This window comes from Haemaphysalis longicornis, unplaced genomic scaffold, assembly GCF_048455015.1.
Source record: "Haemaphysalis longicornis isolate Haplotype H1 unplaced genomic scaffold, Haemaphysalis longicornis Haplotype H1 scaffold_2, whole genome shotgun sequence".
NCBI classification, from domain to species: domain Eukaryota; kingdom Metazoa; phylum Arthropoda; class Arachnida; order Ixodida; family Ixodidae; genus Haemaphysalis; species Haemaphysalis longicornis.
The window spans coordinates 239,699,412-239,723,854 of NW_027526295.1; the positions used below are offsets into that span (position 1 = coordinate 239,699,412).

The 24,443-nt window shown below is 44.4% G+C and overlaps 1 protein-coding gene across 2 annotated transcripts; it reads left to right on the forward strand.

The window, feature by feature from the left end:
• Positions 1–1,031: 1,031 nt before the first annotated feature.
• Positions 1,032–23,391, forward strand: LOC144170238 (putative bifunctional dTTP/UTP pyrophosphatase/methyltransferase protein). Of its 2 annotated transcripts, none has more exons than XM_077699891.1 (6): positions 1,032–1,242; positions 6,205–6,342; positions 12,812–12,915; positions 17,076–17,137; positions 20,098–20,194; positions 23,204–23,391. In XM_077699891.1, the coding sequence occupies exons 1-6, from the start codon at positions 1,153–1,155 to the stop codon at positions 23,352–23,354; spliced, it is 642 nt and encodes a 213-aa protein (XP_077556017.1). In that variant the 5' UTR covers positions 1,032–1,152; the 3' UTR covers positions 23,355–23,391. The 2 variants fall into 2 exon arrangements, with proteins under 2 accessions (XP_077556017.1, XP_077556018.1); XM_077699892.1 differs by lacking the exon at positions 1,032–1,242 and adding an exon at positions 3,863–3,934.
• Positions 23,392–24,443: the final 1,052 nt, after the last annotated feature.

Here is a 24,443-nt window from a genome sequence, read left to right on the forward strand (position 1 = left end):
GATCCGGCGCCGTGCGCTCCCCCGCTTATATTCCCGCTTTTGAAAGGAGAGGAGCCAGATGGGGGGGGGGGGGGGGGGGGGAAAGGGGGGGGAGAGTCGCGCGCATGCGCACACATGCGCGCACCCAGAGCAGCGAAGCGCACACGCGCAGCTGTGTTTATGATAATGAGACGGAGTGAGAGTGCGCACACATGCGCGCACCCAGAGCAGCGAAGCGCACACGCGCAACTGCTGTCATGATAATGAGACGGAGTGAGAGTGTTGCGCACACTGTCGAAGAGAAGAACGGGGGAAAGTTGCGCATGTGCAGTGAGCGTGCGGACAACGCCAACGGCGACAACGACGGCGGAGGGACATACCCCAGAGCAAGAGATGCGTCGCATCTAAAATTTCTGAACGTACTCTGAAGCCTAGCACAGTGTGTCGTGAAACAGCGCGAAAACACAAGAGGACAGACGAGAGTACACGTACAGCGCTGCGCCCGTGTACTTTTTTTCTGTCATTTTGTGTTTTCGCTCTCATCCACACCAAATTATGTGCCAACTGCGCGGTGTTCCAACTAGCCCGCCTTCAATCTGCATAGCACAATGTCACGTGCAGACACTCCGCAGACATAATTTCATAGTAATATGAAACTTTGTGCCCGCAGAGATGTATTAAACAACGCTCTATAAGTAGGAATTTACGCCCAGTCTGATGCATATTCGCTAAGAGAACAATTAAGCAATATCTACCTGACCCGTTTGACAACACAAATGAACCAAATAAGGCTTGTTTACGCACCTAAAGCGCCTAAAGCAGATCTACATCGGACCGTCCCGCCATTTTTTGTCTTGTGCCACTGCTTTCTAGCAGACGACATTGATTAGTTTCGGATTCAGCGCCATTTGCCTGCCCTATGCATTATATTTGTGTGCAAGTAAAATTTTTTTATGAAATGCAGATGCTCTAGTAAAGTTTTGATTTTAAACTTAACAGTTAAAAAAGTTTTAAGCGTAAAAATTTTCTGCCAGTTTCAAGCCAATCCAATCTAGAGTCTTGGTTTATGTTGCATGTTTCTGTTGGGCGCGCACGCCGGTGTTTTCAGTTTCACGTGGTGTTTCTCGCTAATTTTTAAGCTTAGTTCCGAAAAGGAAGCGTTAATAATTCAGTATGCTAGAGCCACTACTTGGCGTTTTGGAAAAAAAGCGTATTATTCTTGCTAGTGCTTCACCACGCCGCAAAGATATTCTAAACATGTTGGTGAGTGCTGTTAAAACTGCTGTATTTCGCCTCGTCGGTTCTATGAAAATTCCGCTTGCGCAAGTTCTATGCTCGAGAGATCGACAAATATGAATCATGGTCAAGGTTAAAGACAACGTTATTCCTTGTAATCTGTCTCGTTTTTATTTCGGGCCGCCGACACCCATTGTCAACTCTGCGTGCTTCACTACTTGTGTCGAGAGCTTTGTTCTCCACGGCTTAGTATCGCACATTTTATTGCAAACTATTATTAACACGAACGCATTGGATGGCTCAGTACCTCGTTCATGCATGCCATCCATTACCTAGCAAAACTGCCGATCCTCATAGAAGGGGGTCCCCGTTCAGCTGTACAGATGCCGCCAGAAGTAATTGGAACTCAGGAACTAGCTGTGGCCGAACCTCATAGGAGCACCGGCGGTAAACGGAAGGCGCAGAACACGCATGCGCGCCTGCCAACGGTGATTACTCATCTGTACCTCTCAACCCACTTTTAAAGTGGCCAAGAGCCTTCTTCGCAGCATACTGGTATCAGCGATGGTGCTGATAGCAGAGACACAACTGGCAGCGTCTCTCGCACACTTCCAGAGCGCGCTAGCTGCTGGAGAAGTGGCGCAATCACAGGGATCTGAAGTGACAATTCCTTCCTAATTTGTTAAAGTGTGTTTACTATCAGCGCCATCGCCGAGACCAGTATTCTGCGAAAAATTCTCTTGGCATTACTAAAAGAAGTGGGTTGAAATGTATAGGTGTGTTACGACCGTTGGCAGGCATGCATGCGTGTTCTGCTTCTTTCCTTTCCGCCGATTTCGGCAAGAGCTCCCGTGTTCCAGTAGGGAGGAAGAACTCAGGTAGTCGCCTGTCTACCGTGATGCGACAGTTACCACCTCTCCCCGCGAAGATCCTAGCGGGAACCTAGCATGATCTTGACCATGCCGTCATGTGACTCAAACCATAGAGTTTCATACTAACAATTTGTATGAAACTCTATGGTTCAAACCTCCCTAGTTACTTAACTCACCTTGTGCTGCCGAGCCTATGGGCGCGGGTTCGATTCCCGCCTGCGGTGGCTACTTTTCTGATGGAGGTGAAAAGCGAAACCCTCGTCTGTTGAGATTCAGGGCACGCTGAAGATCCCCAGGGTGTTCAAAATTAATCTAAGCCCGCCACATGGTGTGCCTCATAGCCTAGGTATAGCTTTGGCCCGTTAAACCCCACAATCAACCAGTGAGACTAAACTCACCGAGAGGAAATAGACCTCAGGAGACCACACCTTGGGATGGTTCTTACGCCGTCTGTGCTTGTATCCTGGCCATCGCAGTACCGCGGCTCATACGGCTCCACCTGCCCATACTGCGACAGCGCCATGCAGGACACGTATGTGCCGCACCCAATCTAGACCTGCGGGGGACTGCATCGCGTCTGATTGCGTCACCTTCGTCCAACTGGCCCCCACCCAAGCCGCCGTCCATACCTACACTGCTGGTTGCATAGACTGTTTTATCGACAACTCCAACAAACTTTTGGACTTTGTACAAGAAACCACTTTGTTTGCATACCTGTGAGCACATTCATTGATTATGCCACAGGGGAAACTTTCGAAGAAAAAAAAAGGAAGGCGGGGGTAGAAAAATCTGGCATTATAATTGAGAAATGGCAGGTTAAGTGGCTAATGGTGCAAAGAATAAACCTCAGGTCAAGGTATGCTTGGACTGATGCTGAACTTCTTGGGGAAGCTCATGTGAGGAAATTAGAATGATTAAAGCAAAATGAAAATTGCATAAATTCGGTTCTGGATGGGAATCGAACCTAAGGCTCTACAATGTGAGATGAGCACACTTTCCCAACGGCACGAAAGCTTCCTTTTTTTTTTTAACTGACTGGCTGACTAAAGGTAGACCCAGTGAATGCATTTGGGCCTTTGATTTAGAAACATGTACTACGGACATGTACTGAGACCTACATGTATAATGTGAGCATGCTAATTACAATAGTAGCAGTGCCATCATGCGGCATCCACTGGGACCGCACTGGGAAAACGTTAATTTGCAAGTCTTCTTTGCGTGGCATCCACTGGGACCGCACTGGGAAAACGTTAATTTGCAAGTCGTCTTTGCGTGGTTGGGTGGCACTCCACCGGGGTCTTGTGCCACTTGCTACAGCTAGCGACAGGGTTCAGCAGGGGTGTTGCCCTTGGTTCGGAGCTCCAACAGCCTCTGCTGCTTTGTGTGCCCGCTAAATCGAACCAATCTGGTCTTCACGGCGGTCGCTGGCCAACAGTGCCTCCCATTGCTCCGCATTAGGGTCTCTGATTTTAGGGACACCCATTGGGCTTTGGCATTCCCATGGGGTGGCGTAGAGAGTGGGTTCATGATTGCACTATGGGCTATCATCTGCAAACCGCGTCGGGTAAATTTTTCTCAGTACGTTTAAGTTTGGGAACGTGCCCGTCTGCAGCTGTCTCCAGTCGGTGGCATCTGCCATCGTCTTGTGTGGCAGAGAGTATCTTTTTCTGATGCCATGGTAAAATGCCAGTGTAGCTTAGTATTCTGTGGGGACTCCTGTGGGTTCTTCGATGTCGGAACCGTAGGGTACTTGGTTTGTAGTATAGCCTCGAGCTGCCCTGTCTGCCTCTATGTTCTCCTCTATTCCAGAGTGTGCCCGAGCCACAGGATCTTGTGGTGGATCTTTGGTGGGTGCTCGGGGGGTTGGGGTACGCTGTCTTTAGCCTGGAGGAGTACACGAAGTGTTCAGTGTCTTGCTCGTTTGTTCAGAAAATGTCTACAGGCCCCTTGTGAGACGGAAATTATTGTAAGTGGTCAGCCCATCCAAAATCCTTCCAATGAAACCTGCAATCACTGTGGAGCTGTCCTTGCTTTTTTTGCGTACTGACAACATGCCTTCAAAGTGCAGGAATTATTAGCCTGCCAAATGATGTTGATTGGCTTTACCGAAGCACTCCGAATCGAAGCTGCGAACCGTGTCTCCATACCACTCTACAAAACTTTCTCAAGACATCAAACCTCCACCACTTTCTGTAAACTCCCTATCCAATTAGATTCATTAGTATTTTGCTTTATTTTTCCAGTTCCGAAAACTTTGCCCTTTCCCCTAAACACCAAACTTCACCCAAGCGGTGAAGTTCATAAATAAACCTGTAAATAATTAAACAAACCTGTAAATAAACCTGTATATAAACCTGCATATCACCCAACCAGAAACCATCACCTATTGTATTTTTTCAATGCCAATGGCATCAGCCCAGCGCGCCCATTGAAGCCTTTTCCTGCTACTCCCACGATTGCGAGCCTTTTCGGGGCTTTTGTCGTAGGATCAGTTGAGCTTGGTGGGACACGTAGCGGAAATCGACAACGTAACGTAATGTACAGCCACTTCTCCTTAGGAAGCGCTTATTTTTTTTACCTCTGGGCAGAGTGGTGGTACTTTGGCAGTTTGAGCATCGGCTGCCCTGCCAACCACGCACAGGCCACTGCACTCAAAGTAACTTGCTGTCCATGTAGCCAGGTTGAGTCCAGTTAAGGCCCCTAAAATTCCAGTGAGCTTGCAGCGCCATCTAATGTCTGGTCAGGGAACCAGGCATACCCATTGTGAAGCAGGTTAAGTGTCTGGAATTGAAAAAAGGCAGGAGGCCATGCCCGTACTTACAAGTATAAGACGACGCAAATGCTGGTGTGTGCCGGCCTGACATTAGGCCTTTAGTTACGCTTTGAACTTTACCGGTACCTGCAGCTCGACGTGCAGCGAGTTTGATGTTGCCTAGCATGTCGTTGAGCTTAACTGTAGTTAATTCCACAAGCTACATGCAGCACTGTGGAGGCTGCATTGTTGTCAACAGTCCGCCCACTGAGCACGCCTAACCCAGCGTGAAGGGGGCCTTGAAGGGACATTTTCTTCTCCCCTCTGGGCAGGGGGAACCGCAAGGCCCCGGCACCTTTTGTCGCTTCCTTCACGGTGAGTTAGGCACCCTCAGTGGGCGGACTGTTGACAACAATGTAGCCTCCACAGTGCTGCACGTAGCTTGTGGAATTAACTACATACAGGGTGTTACGACGATAATTGGAACCCTTTAAAAGTTTTCCTGGGCGAATTGTTGCTAGGTTCGCGCTCAAACTTCACACGAAGGTAGCATTTTGTGATCTATTTTGTTAGACACCGGGAGCAACGTCGAAGTTGCCTGGTTATTCTAAAAATCAATAAAAGCAATTTTTGCCTAAGCGATTTCGGCTGATTTAGACTTGCAAGCCAGTGCAAGCTCATCTTGGAACAACCGCGTCACCTGGGGTATGCAGAGCGAAACGGACGATTGGGATTCACACTCTTTCCACGGCAGGAACGAGCCGAATGGGGTAGCAGACAATCATAAAATGTGAAAGCAGGTTTTCTGATCGTCTGCTACCTCATTTGGTTCCTTCCACAGTAGGAAGAAGCCAAATGAGGTAGCAAACGATCAGAAAATGGGAAAGCAGGTGAGGAAACAAATCCAACATTTATTGGCAATGATGAACCGTGGGAATATTTTAGTATGATTGGTATCAGCTTTATGCAACTATTTGTGATCATCGTAAACTGGAAACGAAAGATTTTTTGATCTGCTACCTCATTTGGCTCCTTCCTACCATGAATCCCCATCGTCCATTTCACTTGGCATACCCCAGGTGGCGCCATCGTTCCAAGATCAGCTTGCCCTGGCTTGCACGTCCAAATCGGCCACCCTTTTCCAATAGGCGAAAATCGCTTTTATTTATTTTTAGAATAAACAGGTTTTAGAAAGCACTGAGCTTTCCTCTCACTCCTCTGCTTCACTCTGTGAAGCAGCAGTCACTGGAGACCGAGAGCGCAGTGACAGCGCTTACTATATCTGTTTGGGAATGGGGCATTAATGCTTGGTCTACATTATAAGTGGTGCATGTCTTTATATTTTTTAAAATTTTTTACACACAGGGCTTCCGCTACGATGTAGTGGCATCCAGCTTCGAGGAAAACCTGGACAAAAAGTCATTTGCTTGCCCAGCAGAATATTGCGTGCGGACGGCTGAAGGCAAAGCGAGGGATGTCACCAAAGTCCTTCAAGATAAAAATGTGAGTTGAGCATTTTTGTAAAGATGAAAATGTCGCGGAGTGTTTTCACGACTCCTTCAGGAAGCTGTGAAGCTCGAAGTCACTTAAAATTGGGGTATATTTCAGCATATAAGTAGCAGTTTTCTTTTATCTTGTTTCATGCAGTCTGTCGGAACTGCTTGAAACCACATTCACGGATCGAGTAACTATGACCGTGCAAGATTCAGAGGAATGTTGAAAAAAGCTGCAACTGTGTGTCAGACTTGTGAGTTTCCCTGGCCTGTTTCTGCAGACTTTTCCACAAGAAAAGGTCCATGGCTTTAACCCTTTCAACCCCGAAATTCTTTTTTTTCAAGCACAAAAATGTTTTCTCTGTGTTCTACTAAATTCTACGGCTCCCCTACGCCTATAAACGAGGAATAGAGCTGGTAGTGCAAGTAATTACGGATGTATTAATGAGTCTAAAATTGAATAAATATGGCAGTTAAAAATGTTATTTTGAGCGGGAAGAAAATTTTCCTTGTTTTCCTAAATTTTATGATCACAAGGGCCTACAAGCAAAAGACGAGCTCCGCACTGCAAATATTTACAGGTTTACAAGCCTGGGAATACAACCAGGACCTGTGGTTCTGTTAGCCTCGACGTCATTTGTGCCATTTCGTGTTCACTGGAGCTTTTTCTTGTTTCTAGTGTCCGGCTTCAACTAAAACGCTACAATGGTGGTGTATATCGCAGAACTCATGCTTGGAGGACAATTCCCAAAAAAGTAGCAGTTTTGGTTTTGTTCTCTATGTGCTAGAGTGACTACAGCAATGTGATTCCATTTGGAATCACCGGGACAGAAAGGGTTAAAAGTGCTGTTTTACCTTAATTATCATCTACCTGTCATTTCCCGGAGACTTGTTGAGGGCACTGGAGGGGAGGGCACGTATGTTTGACTTTGGGAACACCCTGGGAAATTGATGAAAATTTGATGTCAATGCTTTGTCACTGACATGAAAGTTTGGGCGTCATATAGTAGCTAGGAATACACTGTAGAGTCATCAAGGTGGGGGACCTTTGTTCCGACAAACGATTGCCTTGTTGCAATTACACGAATGGCAGTTTTAGTGTGAACGTAGTCAAGTAAGTTACATAGTCAAGGAAACTAGAACTGGTGGGAACTCACTGGCTACTTTCTAGAACTTGTGATGGGGCATATGCTTCATATGGTAAGATGATGCTGACTAAATCAACCAAGTACAGTTGAACCTTGTTATAAGAGACATGGATGTAAGAGACAAATGGGTATAAGAGACACCATTCACCCACATGGCTGGCTGCCCTATCTTTCCCATTAAATTGACCTCTTTTATAACAGACATCGGATGTAGAAAGTTGGTTATAAGGGACAAGTCATCCTTGAACTTTAATCAATAATCTCGCTTGTAACAGACATTTTAACTTCAGATGCAGTGCCATTAGTTACTAATTGCAGTTGCTTCCATTGTGGAAGCACAGGTGGATGACAGACGCCTGCAGTTGCTATTTAATATAACTTCAGCAAACACACAGGGGTTCAGTCAGCTATGAAATGATGATGGGAAGCCCTGCCAATGGAAATGCAACTTACAGAAGTGGTTGAAGCTTACTGCCATCCATTGGAGTGCGACCACACATGCGGGCTCTCCCACACGCGTAGCTCCCAATTAAGAAGCACCACAGATGTTGAGTCCTGCAAGCGTAATGAATAGCCTGAGCATGCAGCGGGAGAAGCTGCGCGCTCTGGCTATTCATCAGGCTTGTGAACTTAACATCTATGATTCATCTTCCACACAGTGAAAGGAAAAAAATCTTGTAGAACCGGTTGTAAAAAACAGTGTAAATACAGTCGTGAAGCAAACAAAAATTCAGAACTGTTTCATAGATTCTGGGGGCCAAACATAAATTAGAATGAATCTTTTGCAACTTGCTGTAGCGTTCTTTTGAGCTTATTTTAGTCATACGGTGCCCACATTGAACTAGGGTCTGATTAGTAAGTGAAAACATGGTTCCCTGCTTATAAGAGACATTTCATATAAGAGACAGAAACTGCTCCCCGGTACGTGTCTCTTATAAAGGGGTTCAGCTGGGTTGAGATAGTTTGGCAGGACTGTAACTGAAACTCTGGCTGTTTCAAAATTTTTTTCGTTTTTCGTTCTTTGTTCTTGCGTTTTTGTGTGTGTGTGCGTGCGTGTGCGCGCGTGCGTGCGTGCGTGCGTGTGTGTGTGTGTGTGTGTGTGTGTGTGTGTGTGATACGATAGGGTGATCGTCATAAACCAGAGGTGAACACTTTGAGTGGCTCCACAAGCTGCAGCCTCTGTGCCATCTCTTGTATGGCTCTCGCGACAGTGTGATAGCTGCTAAGTCGGAAAGAGTTACAGACAAATTGCTCCTGCTGTTTTCTTTCGAGGTACTGAGGATTCAAGTGAGCTGAGCTGAAAGGAGTAGTGACATACAATGTTGTGTTCTCTTTTTATTGCTTTGATTGGTGCTCACTGTCCTATCAGTCACAAAGCAACCCTAATTACTTCACTGCATGATGAATAATAGAACACAACCAATTTTGTCAATTTCGGCTCCCGTTACATCAAGCCAAAAGGGTGCTTAGCAGAGCTACTCGAGATATAGCAGTTGCAAAGTTCCCAATAGGCCCCATGTATCAAAAGCCAGCCCGCGATTGGCCCCTCTGTGCTGGGGCAAGTACGGGGCAAGTTGACTAGCCTGTCATCTGCCGGCAGAAAGTTGTGGTGCAGTTAAACCTCATTACAAGAGACACTCAAGGGACCCGAGAAACATGTCTCTTTATAACCAAGGTCTCTTGTAACCAAAAAGTTGGAGCCGTTCCACTCAACATGAAAGCTGTCGGATGTGCAGAACAGTGATTCGTCATCATGTGCTGTAGCGTCGTTATCCGCTCACTGCTACCATCCAATGCAATTCAAATTTCTTGCCTTCGCAGTGCTCGCGCGCTTCTTGTCGAAAACAGCGCCAGTGGGAGTTCGGTTATTTTTGTGCATGCTTTTCTTCCCACACGTCCTGGTGTTGCACTGCCACTTTTTTTCGCTTACTATCGTAAAAAACAATCCAACGAGCGTTCCTGACTAAATGAACACGAGCGGGGCCGATTAATTAAATATTTTGCCTCAAATGTACCTGCAGTTCTTAGGGCTAAACAACGGGGAGATGTATGACAAGCGCCAGCAGTTCGCGAGTTTCGAACGGTTATGGCTTAACTGCTTGGTTTTTGAAGCTTCTGTGGGACGCCCTACGATGGCTACGCCGGGCTCTACTTGGGTCCGTTGTCTCGGGGCGCCACCTGATTTTAGCAGTAGCTTGACATCGACCATTACAGTGAGCTATGACGACAAGGCGAGCCCCTAAAGTGCTCTGCACTTAAAATTATAAAAACTGTGTGGAGTCGAACATGACCACTTTGTTCTAACTCAGTACCAAGGTGTATTCAGACAGGTAAACAAGAAAATTCTCGCTGTGCCTTGAGAAAGTCATTCATAGTAGTTTTAGGGACTGCAGATTGTATTAGCTTCCCTCCAAACTTTTTGTAGGGGAAGCACTTCACTTTTCAAGCGTTTCTGTTCTCACAATACCATTAAAGTGCTCTTAGACAATTGTCAGCCTTAACTGCCGACAGTTTTTGTCCTACAATACCCTCGTCATCCTACTTCTCTGGTTCATCCTCTAGGGCACTGTTTACTTGCGTGAGGATCACATGATCTGTAGGCTGCACGAACACACACTCCTCAAAAGTTTCCGGAACCTCTGCAGTCTCTTGGATGCAGGCCCAAGTTTCATCTTCAGGGCAGTTTTCCACAAGATTCTTCATATAAGGCTCTTCTTCCATCGTGCCTCTTCTAATTAGTGAAGAATTTGTTCTAGGGACCCCAAAAAAGTTGCCCTTAGTAACAGAGTGTCTCTTGTAACCACGTCTCTTGTATGCAATGTTGCTAACAGGGTGAACACAGGAAAACTAACCAAACCATTTTCAAATGTCTCTTATAAACAAGTGTCTACTGTAACAGCATCTCTTGTAACGAGCTTATAGTGTAGTACTGAAGTGCTTGTGGCTGCTGCCGTGAGTCATAAAAAGAACACCCGTGAAAACATAAGTAAGCATTAACCAAGTTATTTTTTTCTAATTTGAAAAGCAGCTTTACTTTGTTAAGTTCTGTTGTTAAATAATTGTTTAGTGAAGTCCAGTTTCTGTCCCTTAGGTGCCGTGCCCGTACCCTCGCCCTTCAGCTTCAGCGTTGGAGGGGTGCTAGTGCCACTTGTATTGTCCAAGTCTCAGCCTGGCAATAATCACACTCGTAGGAGCAATCTCGCTTACGGCGCCACACGGCAGGACTGTGCAGTGGGAGTGTTTTGAAAGTACCATATTTACTCGCATAATGATCGCTCTCGCGTAATGATTGCACCCCTGAAGTTCGTCGTCAAAATACGACTTTTTTTTATTTCCCGCGCAATGATCGCACCCTAAGCTTGCCGCAGCAATATGTCGTATGTCTGTCAAGTCTAGCTGATGATGGTTGCGCTTAGCTATGTTTCCTCCTTTTTTCAAAGTGGACATGGCTATGTTATTGCCGCAGACTTTCCAATATTAGCGATATCGGCTAGCGTGAATTCATTATTGGTGCAGAAGAAACTCTCACTAAATGCACATAATGTACTCACAAGACAAAGAAAAAACGTGCTCAGCTTGCTGCGTCGGCAGCCGTGTCTGCAGTTTTGATGTCCCGCACTGTGACAGCAGCAGCCACTTTATTGGTCGAGCTATTCTTCCCTCGCAGCAAACTCATTCCGGCGCGTGAAAACATGAAAACACTGCATGAAAACACTGCATTTTGCGTCACTTTGCTACGCGGCTGGCAGTGGTCCTTGTGGTATTTATTATGTTTGTATTTATCATGTTTATTATGTTCAGGAATGCCACCGTAAAAATTCTGACCTGCAACTGGCTTGCGTTTTCCGCGCTGAAACTTTTTCGCGAAAAATTTACCTCGCGTAATGATCACACCCCTAAATTCGCATCATGTTTTTGGAAAAAAAAGTGTGATCATTACGCCAGTAAATGCGGTATTCAGAACAGTCAAAGTTTCACCAAAGGGGTTTTAGCCTGCAATCATGGTGAATATTTGGTGACCGCTTTCACCCTGAGATTGGCACAGTCGGGATATAATTTGTTTGCTCTATCTATGGCTGGACAAGTGTAACTGGATCTAGACAATTACCTGGCATGGCCAATTTTTTTTGTGTGGTGAAGTCATACAGTAAAAGCGCGTTAATTTGAACTTCCGGTTAATTCGAACTGATGCCCTGGTCCCGGCACAGCCCTGTATATTTCAATGGGGGAAAACTCTCAATAATTCGAACGCATCGCTATCCAGAGCGGTTAATTTGAACTGGGATCCACTGTTTTCCGTCGCTCTTCGCAGAAGAAGTTGGTCCAGAGTTATTGCAATGTGTTGCAAATGCGAACCACACCAAATTTACTAGAGATGCAAAACAACGAAGCAGAAAAACAACAGCGTAGCGCACGCGCTACGGTGCTGCGACGGCCGATTTCGCTTCCGCAGCGGGCACCGCGCCGTTATGAACATCATTTACAAAATCAGCTGCAACAAAGATCTAGTAGTGCCTAATGCGCGATAATGAGTCCAGAGGGGGGTGTTTTGTGTTCTGCCCGCACGGTGTGGTGCGAAGTCCATTCATTCTAGCGACCACCCGCTAATTCGAACTCCACTTAATTCGAACGATTTTTTGGTTCCCTTCGAGTTCGAATTTATAAGTTTTTACTGTATAAGCTTTTTAGTATTCTTTTGCCAGAACAAACTTTACCTGAACTCGCCACATCAGGCAGGATGCTTTTGCTCTTGCGTGTGCTGAAGGTGGCGGTTTGTTTTGTTTGTAAAACTTTTTTTCATTGATTTTTGGGTATTAGCAGCTAATACATGAAGACGGATGGTTCTAATTGCTACACCGAGCTGAGAACGTGTGTTCTGCAATATTTGAGTCTAACTGGCAGCAGTCACGACATGAATGCCAGCGTGTATGAATGAGATTGTGGGAGCAAAATGATGTCTTGGGATGTCATTCTTCCATCAGAGCAACACTTGCTTCTCGGAAGAAACTGGTGTTTTGAAATGAACGCTGTATTTTTCATTATCATGGTACGAAGCTACTGCAACAGAGAGGCAGTTGCCCTGAAATAAGATTACAGCTAAAAATGAAGAAGCTACTAGGCAAAGATGCCATATGCCATTGAAGCTTACCTTTGTTGTATTCTGGAAAAAGGGTAATGTACTAGTTTCAGTTTGTCGAGCAAGGCCACCGAATTTTGACATTTCTCACTTTTGCACTGGTAGCTGTTCACTGTGGCATGCCAGCAGATTAACATTTGGTTTGTTGGAATGGACGAGTAACTTGTGCCTTTTTCTCTTGCTCTTTCTTGAAGGAGACAGCAGACTTGGTTATCAGCGCTGACACCATTGTCGTCAAGGGAAACACTGTCTACGAAAAGCCCAAAGACAGCAGAGATGCGGAACGTATGTTGAGGGAGTATGTCGATTTACGGTTATAACTTAACTTTTCTTGTTTTGTTTTGTTTTAAGAATTGTGCATGGGCTCACCTAGCTGGTGTTAGTGCTGCTGTTGACGGAGTCACAAATGTGTAGGCAACGTGCGTCTTGATAAATCCACCTTGTGCTTTTGACCGTGTTATGTGCCAGGCTGATGAGTTCAGGAAACGTTGTTAAGGCGAAAGCCTGAAGAGCCCCGTTCAGCAAAGAAGCGCCGTTGTTGTTTGGTCAAGAATAGGTCTGCAGCTGTAAAGAGTAAACAAATAAAAAACACGTGTGACCGGTCAGGATTTGAAACCAGGTCTCCACAGTAGCAGCCCGATGCCCTAATGACTGTACTATCCCAGCACGTTGCGCGTGGTAGAACAAAAGTACTTGTCGTCGTCGTTCCTTTCTTTGTTGCACATGCTCATGCTTCGTGGCATTGACCCATAATCGGAAGTCTTGAATGGCTAATGTGCGTGAGTTTTAAAATCCACAAACTGTGAATTAGAAAAGTAAAAGTTTTAGAATAGTGCATGCTGTGTGACACTTGAACATGATGGCATGTAAGTAGAACAGGTGCACACCGGTCGCGCAGAACCTTCATTCAAGGGAAGCTGTCACATGCTACTCACCTTGCTGATGTAATTGGCGCATAAAGACGAAGAAATGAAAGCAAAGAAACAGACGCGAACAGTGTAGCAGAAAAAAAGCCTGTCTATACTCGGCTACAACTCAAGAACGGCACCACCTCATGTAGTGTATCACTCCGCCAAAGCGCCGGACCCGTGACGTTAGTGCGCGCGCATTTTGAAAGGGGTTTGCTATGAATGTGTGATATCGTCTGCCTTGTCTCACGCAGTTTGTTTGTCGTCACTGGAGTCGTTTATAAGCATATTAAGTCCAAAAAATCACGGGAACGGCTCACGCCATGTTCAGAATATTCCCAGTAATGCCCTACTTGCGCCGCGCGGAGAAACATCCGGCTACGGTGATAAGGCACAGCGGCAACTTACGGTGCAGTTCTTAAGTTGTCACCGAGTATAAGTAATCTGTGCTGAAAGACAAAGAAATGAAAGCAAAGACAAAGTTGTAAATGTGATGTAGAAGTAAAGAAGTTGTTAGTAAGTAATTACCAGGCTTTGGTATTCGAAGCATGTAAGCAGACTTAAGTGTCCCTGAGGAATTTTTTCAAGCAGGCTCATAGTCTTATCGTGTTAAGAGATTTACGCCATCACAGCACGGTCAATCTACAAGCAAAGCTTGTTTGACCAGTTTCTCTGCCTGACAGCTTTTATACAGTCACATTCCTGAGCAGTATTGTGGTTTTAGGTTTTCTGGACATCTTCTTTGTCATATAGCAGCTGTTCATGCTGTTTGAATGATAATTTGGAACAAGTTGACAATTAAGAAGGAAAAAATTCAGTTGAACTAGTGTAAAAAGAAGCATGATGGCTTAATAATGGTTGAACGGACCCTGAAATATGTTTTGAATATACTCGTTAAACTCGTGCAATCATGAGGCTGTGTGTTCAATGAGATCTCGACTAAATGTGGCCTTTTTCCGAGTAGCAGAAGGCTCACAACTAGACTGCAAGGACTACCACCTTTTTCTTACACTTATTTTATATCGCAACTGTTCTCAAAGCCACCTCTATAGACCATCAAGGACCTTGTGCTTCACAAAGTCGAAGTCCCAGCGATTAATGTTTCATCTTCTGCATATAAATGATATAATTATCCCCAGAACATATTCAAAGACAGGTGGCGTGTAGCCGGCCAAAAGGCCAGGGACAGGAAACAACAGGGCAGAACAAAAGGGCCAGGGTTGTGGGTGCAGTTTGATGCGATGCTTTTTCGTGCAGTTACTTCTTTTTTTTAAATTTTCGTTGTGTTTTATCTTCTCCACCTGACTGCTAGGCAGAAACTTGGCTTGTCTTCGAGCCACAAAAAGCATGTAACCACTGAAAAAAAAAGTTCATTATTTATTTATTTAATACCCACAGCACCACAGAGGCATTGTGGGGGTGGGGGGACAAACCACCAAATGCAGAAAAAAAAAAAACTGCAGGTTTCAGTCGACTGCAAGAGAAGGCAATCACACAACATGAGGCGCGAGAAAAAGAATAAATACAGTACTTCCAATTTTGAAAAGCATAGGTACATACAAGCCAATACTATGCTAGTTTAAATACCGACGAGTGTGTAAAAGTAACAAGAGAAAACTGGGCGAACATCTGGCTGTTCTGAAACCAAGCACAATGTTTCGGAGAAGTTGGATAGCCTTCTCGGCCACTTCGGTTACCTTTACTGAAAGATCGTCATGAAGGCAACAGACCTGTGGGAGCTGCCACCACTGTGCCAGGAGGCCTTTCATTGAAAGCTCCAGTGAAGTGCTTTCCTAGCACAAAAGAGTTCCTAATTCTGCCCTGGGGCTGAGCACTTTTAGTGAACACCTCAGGATATGGGCTTTTTTCCTAACGGCAAAAGTCATGCATATGCCTTGTGCTTGGTGATAGCAACAATGGCTGCACACAATAAAATTTGCTCTCCGCAAGTTCGTCTTGAGATTTACTACCGTGTGGACGACAGAGAGAATGTGTGCAAGGAAGAAGGCAGTCATTGGTTGCAATGTTAATTCAACACTTAATATTTTAAATTTTTGTGTGGTTCAAGATGTTGAAACATGAAAACAATCTAGTTTGTAAAACTTATGGGTATCTGGATATGAAATGTCTAGCAGTAACACTGACAGACCTTGTGCATTGTACCCCTTGTCACTCTTGCAGTCACTTTCTCTGCCCATTTGTTCATTCATGATGCTGCCAAAAGTAGAAGCAGATCTTGTGTCCTCCGCTCTCCCATTTTCATTTATATACCTAGCTAGTTTGTGATGTGATTGTTCTTAGTGCACATGGCATTCTTATTTACATTTACGATTTGACGTTGACCTGGTGCTCTTTGGTGGCTTCGCTCCTCATTGCACATTTTATTTCTATTATCTCTTTAACTCTTACAGTTCAACTAGCAAGTTAGTGGTGTAACGATTAGGATGCTGTGAAAATGCTTAAATGTAGTCAGTGTAACCTTATTGGACGACATCCAATACAGCAGCGGCAGTCACTGAGATGTTGATGTGCCCTGACATAATGAGTTCTCTTTCAAAGGAACAGGGAATTTTTACGTGAATTCGCAACTTGCTTCTGTATATAGGTGAGAAATGTTTCGCTTAGATGCTCATTCCTTGTAGTCTACAGACCACGCAGTTTTGTCTGCGAAGTTCAGAAATTGTTTCAGGGTGCCTTTAAGGAAAATCTCAACCACTAATTCACTTAAAGCTAAATCTATTTAGCGTACCGTGTGCTTTTCTAATTTTTTTTTTATATTGAAATGACATTTAGAACATTCTTTAGCTAAAGGCACTTTGGTGTGCTTTGGGATCAGGTTGGTGCTAAGGTTCAACCTTTCCCTTCTCAGTGGTATCATCATTTTGTGTCTCTTGCAAGCTAAGCGTATGACTGACCTTGGAATCTGATTGAGGGATTGTAGGGTTTAACGTGCCGACGCAATGCAGGCGATGAGGCGCGCCGTAGTGGAGGGCTCTGGATTAATTTTGACCACCTGGGGATCTTGAACGTGCGCCAAAATCTCGTACACATGGGCGTTTTTGCTTTTCGCCTCCCTCAGAAAAGCGGCCGCCGCGGCCGGGAGTCGAACCCGCGACCTCGTGCTCAGCAGCACGACGCCTTAGCCACTGAGCCACTGCGGCGGGTCTGACCTTGGAATCACATGGGGTTGAACGTGATCTGAGACCCTTCATTACAAAAATGACCTCTCATCGTGTGTTGCAGGAACGGGAGTAGCAGTGTGTTTTTTCACGATTTACGCAAGTAGCACTTATCCCCAAGGGGCACCTTGTCTTAATGCTCATAGCATTGGCAGTTTGAAGCACGCATTTAAATTAAAGGCAGAGAGCATAGGCAGCCATATCTTGATAAAAGCTACTGCCAAGAAGTTGTGACAGTGATGGCTTGAGTGGTGACCAGGGGTCCGCAAGCGAGATGTTTAATATGGCTGGCAGTTTTTTAATTGATCACTGTGATATTTTATAAGGGTTGCTTAAGAAAGTTGTTATCTGTCTTTTTATTCCTCTCTCAGGCTCAGTGGGCAAGTGCACATTGTTCAGACTGGTGTAGCCCTTTTCTATCGCTGGCAAAATGGTGAGTTTATTGGAATGCTTTGAAAAAACTAATGTGTAGGCTAGAAGCTGCTGCTTGGCACCTTGTGGTTGAAATGTGCAGGAATCTGCTCACTATTCAGGCTTTTTTTTTTCTGCTTTTTTTGTGTGAGCATGATGTCAGTAGTAAGCAAACAACATTAATTGATTTTTACGTAATGAGATATGCACCATTACATTTGCTTGGAAGATAAATACAGTGTAGACCACTTATAACGTATGTTGAGGCAGCCATGAAAATCCGCACTGTAAGCGGTACCGCACTATAAACAAAACATGTGCAAATACATACAGCCATATCGCAAGCTACCTTTCAATCACTCATTGCTTAGCATCACTCAAACGGGTGCCACTTGAAAATGGAGGTACAGTCTTTATTTCGTCCTTTTTTTTTTTTTACACAAATTTTGCTGTACCGTCTAAACCCCGAGTGCGGCAGGGATTTGCGTTTATTAGCACATAGAAGAATGGATGCCGCAGAGGGGGAAGCAGTTCGGCTTATGCTAGCAAGGCAATGTGATAAGTATGCAATCCAGACTTTTTTTTTTTTTCAATGGTGCCTAGTGTTTGCGATGCCGAAGTTTATCAGCACAACGTAGGGGTAGTGGGAACCATCGGCATCACGGCTCAGCTCGCTATCTCCAGATGTTCAAAATGGAGGAGGTTTGTTGCTTATCTGCACCGTGACCGGCTTTATAGATAGGGACTTGCCCATCGCAGTGGGCGATAGTGGGAGCCAGCGTGCCAAAAAATTGCTGTGTAGGGACGGCGTGCTCCGTCAGGTGGGGCTAAGTTTAATCCCCAAAGTCGCCAGTTTCGCTTAGCTTGCAGTGGGGCCTGTGACTGCTCGCATGACAAGTAGCGGTCGTACCGATAAATCCTGATTGTACCGATCGCTACCTATAATACCGGCCAGCAACGACAATTCACGGTTAAGCCTGGACCCGTTTCTTAGCTATGCAAACGTCAATGTACCCAAGTAACCCACACTGCTGCTGTATCCGCCTGCTCGGCTGGCATTCTTTATTTTCGACCATTTTCATTCATTTAAACACGTTGTAACTTTGTCCACTTTCGCTTTACGTCGTCGAGGGGCTTTGTTTTGACGTGATGCCCGTCTATGCACATGCAAAAGTTCACAGGGAAGGCTCAAATTCGTATAAACACCCCAGTAGGGCCATTCTGTGCGTGTAAGTGCCATCATTTTTGAAGGAAAACATAATGCGCTTCCAGCAAAGGGAGCACTAATGGATGGCAACCTTTTCAGCAGTTGCGGTGTTTTCACGATAACGGAGCGCCACGTTTGTAGGAGCTCCATCGGGGTGGCTTACAAGCACAACGAATGGCAAATTTGGGTATAGTGGCCGTCACCGGTAAATACTTGCGGTGAGAACCACAGTTACCTTCGGGATATCTTTTTGGGCCATTGCCTCCGTACCAAAGCGATCGGAACCTGGTGAAAACAAATTGCCTTTACCTGGCGTCTGCTAGGCTTGCTCAACTGAACGCAACAAATACCATCGTATATGATATGTTCACTGAAAGTATGGTGCACAAATATTGTAGGATCTTTCAGCATATTCTTTCGGGAAAGCGTTTCTTTTGGATAGGTTTGTCGCCGAGCCTCCTGCCTAAGTCAACTCGCTATCTCCAGAGGTGTGCCGAGAGCAAGGGCAGTGGTGGTTATCATGCGAGTGCAAATAGAACCTGGGAAGTAAAGGGTGCTTTTTTTTATTTTCTGTGTCTAAGTTAGAGGAGAGAAATGAGTGCCGGCTGCGTGGGATGGCTGAGTCCACCCTTTTTCTTTCTTTTTTGCGACCCTAAAACGATGCCCCAACTGCATCAGTCGATCATTGGACCCACCAAAAAACTGCATTATAAACGGTATTGTGCTTCGGGCAACCGCATTATAAGCGGTATGCTTATGCATTGAGTCCTATGGGAGGCCTATTGGTGGCCAGAAAAATCCGCGTTATATCCGGTCCCGCATTATCGGCTCATGGTCAGCTCATGTTGACAATATTTGCGCTTCGGCTAGAAGAAAACTGGGACTCTTAAAACGTAAATTTAAACACTCCCCGCCCAACATTAAATTGTTGGCCTACAATACATTAATCTGATCGCGCCTTGAGTACGCTTCAGTGGTCTGGGACCCGCATACAAAAAAAGATATTGGCAAGCTCGAACAAATTCAACAACAAGCTGTTCGGTTTATTTATAACCGTTATCAAAGACACGATTCCCCTACCACTCTAATGTAGAACAACAGAATTCTAACGCTAGAATCCCGAAGAAGAATCAACCGATTAAAATTTCTTGCCGACCTTCGGGACCGCAAATTTCGCATTGACCCATCAATATATCTGACCTGTCTTTCTTCCCGGCCAACCAGGCAATACCACCCCTTTATATTTACCCTGCTGTTCGCCCGCACAAACACTCATAAATATTCATTTTTCCCCAAACAATAACCGATTGGAACAGTCTTCCTGCCTCTGTGTTCACTTCGCCTATTCTGCATGCATCAATTGATCAGCTTTTTCACATGTAGATTTTTTTTTTTTTTTTGTCGTTTGCCATTCTTTGTTGGTGTTTTCTAAGATAGAGATTGTATAATTACATTTGCCTGATATGCTATGTTTTTATTTTTCCACTCCTGCTTGGGCCTAATTCGGGCCTGCAGTATTGTCTAAAAAAAAAAAAAAAATAAGCGGTTACGTTATAAATGGTCTGCACGGTAATTATTTTTTGAAATACATTTGTTGCCCTTGAGTTTCAGTAACCGTTGTTGTGAATCCTTGAAGTATCTTGTGGTGTGGTAAAGCCAGTTTTTATTAAGGATTGAGGCACTTGACATATTTTTCTTGCTGTATCTGTTCAACTTTATTTGATGCTCATGCTTTCAGTTACCCTTCTTTTTCCACTCCTTTTTTCTGTCATTAGATTTTAGAAATTTGAGCTTTTATGAAACAACGGAAGTGTTCATGGCACCATTGTCTCAAGACGTCATCACTGCATATGTTCAGACTGGAGAGCCTCTGTGAGTACTTTGGTTTTTCGTGCAACTCCAGTTTTTTTCCTTTCATTTGTAGGTATATGGTAAAGAACAAAAGTTATGGCTCATTCCAGTGCAACAAGCCTTATGGAGATGTTCGAATTATCAGGAATACCTACTAGAATTGTAATTGAAACATGAGTAAGACTAAAGTAATGTTAAATCATCAAGCTGTAAGCACCCCTTTCAGCCTGGACAACGAACAAAAGAAGTGGATAAATATTATAACTATCCTTGGCACGCTTTCGGTTTTGATGAAAACTATTACAATCAGGCGTAGAATTACTATGGGCTGGAGAGCACTCCGCAAACACTATAAAGTAATGAGCAGAAGGCTGCCTCTGTTACTGAAAAAAGAGGGGTACACAGCCAGTGTGTTCTCCCAGGGATGACATACGGGGCAGACCTTAAAAAATGGATTTTCCCTTCGAAGAAAACTTGGGTGGACACAACAAGCCGTGGAAAGAAGAATTGGCGGAGTGGCACTAAGGGTGTAGAAACAAATGTCTTGAATCAAGAAGCAAACACGGGTAGAAAATATTCCGCTCGAATTAAGTGAGAGAGATGGAGTTGTGCTGGGCATGTGATGCGGGCAACTGGCTACAAGTAGGAAAAGTGCCAATAACTTGACAATGGTAAAGCTACAATATGTGCAGCACAGGATTGAAGCATTCATTAGTCAATGGGAGAGGTGGTGGTGGTGCCCCGAAAAATGGCGCATACCCACTTAGGAGGATTGGCCAAGAAGAGTTATGCTTCCATTACAATCAATCATGCGAGGCAAAATAATGGAGCAGAAGAAAGAATTTGGTCTAGGTTAATCAGAGAGAGGGAGAGAAAAAACACGAAAAACAACAAAGAGAAGAGTAGGAAAACTATAGTTAAAGTCAGCCTAATCGGAATGTTTTTAACACTGCAGACGAGCTGTCTCCGAAATGAAAAAGCATGATGGCGTTGCACACGTCCCTATGGCATCGACCCAGCCTAGTCCCCCCAAACGACAAAAGAGGTTTTCATCCTGCAGGGTGCATGAATTGGCTGGTGATAATGATGGGGAATTTAAATAGCAATGTACCTCGTTGTACAGGCTTGGGAAAAGTGCTGTTTTTTTTTTTTTAATCCTTTGTGCTGCGGCACTTTTTTAGCCACCTCCAGAAAAATTTTTCAGGTTCCTAAGAATGGCTAGGACTCCATCTTGTAAATCTGGAGTACTGCTTTCAAATTCAACATGTGCCACAAGACTCTGACTCTAATTATTTATTGTTGTATGGGGTTAGCTAGCAGGGTTTTGAGCACAGTGCCAATTAGGCAGTGGTGCACCAGTTGATCGGTGCTGCTCCAGTCAGCAACAATTTGTTTTTGCTTTGCCATTCGTGCCTGAGCAGAAATATTTTGTGAATATCTGGCAAGTTTTACAAAACTTAGTAGAGATCATGGATTTACTGCTATTGTAGAGACTCTTGAATCAGCATTGTTATCAACAAGTGTTTCTTAGTCTGCACTGCTGACCTTGAGAATAAAGAACCATTGGCTTGCATTTTACTTAAACACCTGGCCAATTTAAAAAGCAGGTGTCTTTACTGGTACATATTTGGTTGGTTGCATGGATCCTCCATCTCAGGGTTTGTTGGTTGGTACGGAGATCACCTGCATTCCAGGCAGAAGATGTTATTCCCTCCCCCCAAACGCTTAACGCTTTGCGTGATCTCTGGCTATGACTGGCCAGAGATCACGCCATGACTGGCCATGACCAGCCAGTGCTACTTCTGCAGCCATTTGGCAGCCGCATGAGTTGGAGCTCTGCTGTGAAAGATGTCATTGGTTTTTTTTTTCTGAAACACTTACTTTATATCTGTCTGCTTCACTAAACTTTAACACCACTTACTGTTGTAATAAATAACTCAAGTCAGTCAAATGAATACTAATGGGCAGTGCCACATTACGTATATTTGGTCACGATTACGACAGCATCTCACTCTTGTGGACACAGGTGAAGGGGGGTGGGCGGCAGCAGTGCGGCCGTATCTGAAATTTCTAAACTTATGGAGGAGGATTGACACAGCCACTAACTCTGTCTACAATAAGGGGAAAAGTATTGATAATTGTATTTTTGTCAAACCTTCTGGTGTAGCTTCAACTCTGGCTGTCGCCATGTTGATCAGCCATTTTGCAGTGCCTGTGAAGAAAAACAAAGAACTAAAACAATCTCAATGTCTCGTTGAGCATGGTCTCAGCATGTAGAGCTTTTATTTTTATCTTGAATGGCTTTTTTTCAGACTTGTTTCTTATTGATGTTTTTGTAACTTTTTCCCTTCTTTTTTTTCTTCCTCTCTTTTTTTTTTGGAAGGGTCCCTAACCCTCCCCCTGAAATTAAATCCTGCACGTGCTGGCATCGCTGTTTTATTTAATCCACATAGCCCGCTCCAAGTTTATCGTTATGATCATGCTGCAATCAAATACATTTACGAAGACATTTAGCAGCCATTTGGGAAAAAGATGTTGTCAGACGTGGCTCAAAACTTCTGCAGACAAACAAAAGCTTTTTTCAATCGTTCATAAAAGTGGGAAGTGCCCACACGGCAAGAGTGGCCAGAGATACGAGCATTTCTTAATCACCTTTGTTAAAAATGTAAGTGAAATTGGTGAAAAAAGTGCTTATTTGTAGGAGATGCCTCTCAAACTAAAATGTATCGATCTATCTTTTGTTGCCCGAGGAGAATTGCAGCAGTTCAGCTACCCTCTCAGGGGAAGTTCTTTTAAATAAATCTCTACGCGTAACGTTACACATGGGTTTAGTTTGTTGGCGGTAGCACATCTTCAAACTTCACATGCCCAGGCATGTTTTAATTATGCGCAAAATTCAAATTCAGGACTTAAGCTTGAAAAGAAAAATTAATTTCACAGTAAGGGTATAATTTCTGTTTGGCTTGCATTGAAAGTGACTGGCCTGATGAGCATTTGATGGCTTATTTTCTTGCCATTGAATTCGTGCAGGGGCAAAGCAGGAGCATATGGCATCCAGGGCAAAGGAGGAAGCCTAATCGAGAAGATTGTTGGCGATTTCTACAATGTTATGGGCTTTCCCTTGCACAGGTTCTGCAGGGAGCTGTCCGACCTGTACAAGAGCCTTGGCGAAGTAAAATAAAAGGCATTCCTACAGCGCAAGCCTGTGTAAAATGGGACATATGCAGCTTACTGTTTCCCTTTGAATTGTTTCGGGTGTAAGACGATCATCAGTTATTAGTCTAACCATAGCTACCAATTTTGCTCTTGTGTGGTTGAAATAGTAGTTAACTAACTTGTGATGGTTGTTTTTAAAGATGGAGTGTAGGTAGGTTGGTTGGTTGTTTGGCGAGTGGTTAGATGATGTACCGTATACTGTTACATTTATTTTGCGTGAAACTTCACCACAGCTCTATCCAATTTTTGTACCCACTGTGGTGCATGATCTTTAAATTGGTTAAAGCCAAAATGCATTGAAGACCGAAGTAATTCAGCAAAACATTACAGGTTTGATTCCTTGCCCTGGAGGCCAGGAATTGAGAAAGAAGGCAATGTTCTCATCGTTGCTGTGGTGACAACTAGGAATCTGGTAAAGCTTGAGCAACATGGGTGGTATAAGGCACAGGAAAGGCTCTTTTTATGCACTATAGGAACACTTTTATTGTCTCATTGAAAGGGAAATATTGCTGCCAAGTGGCTTTTGCTCCATGTGGAAAATGCAAAGTTCAGATGTTAAATCAGTTCTTCTGCTTCCAGGTGCGTAGGAATGCAATAGTCAAACTCGAAAACTAAGCATACCAATCACGTCTGTGCTTTCCCTATTTACAAAAAAGCGTGGCCCACAAAGGTGTGGGCCATGCAGAAGGGGACCATTTGACACGCCCATCTTTACTCCCTTTCCTCTATATGGGCTAAGCGGCCAAAGCCTGTATGGCGCCAGGGCGTACAATTTGGTGCAAGAGATACGGAACCACCTTACGTTGGTGTCCTTTTAGAACTTTAGAACTTTAGCAATTTAGCCACACAAGCCACTTCTCATTTGTCTGGTCACCCTTCTGCTTGCTTGCCTCTTCATCAATATACATGGTAGAGTTGTCATTTTTTTTTTTTTCTCAAACGTCACCATCGATAGATGGCTGCGTGCCACTTTCATTTGGATGGTGAAATAGAAGATACAGTCATGCCTCGTTAATATGGACGCCTCCGTTCCCCAGAAAAATCATCAATAATG

Excerpts from the sequence above, each read along its gene's own strand:
- LOC144170238 (XM_077699891.1), top strand. The coding sequence starts at position 1,153 with ATGCTAGAGCCACTACTTGGCGTTTTGGAAAAAAAGCGTATTATTCTT. Across the intron at positions 12,916-17,075 it reads GCGGAACGTATGTTGAGGGA|GCTCAGTGGGCAAGTGCACA; the intron begins GTATGTCGATTT and ends TTCCTCTCTCAG. Across the intron at positions 17,138-20,097 it reads TTTCTATCGCTGGCAAAATG|ATTTTAGAAATTTGAGCTTT; the intron begins GTGAGTTTATTG and ends TTCTGTCATTAG.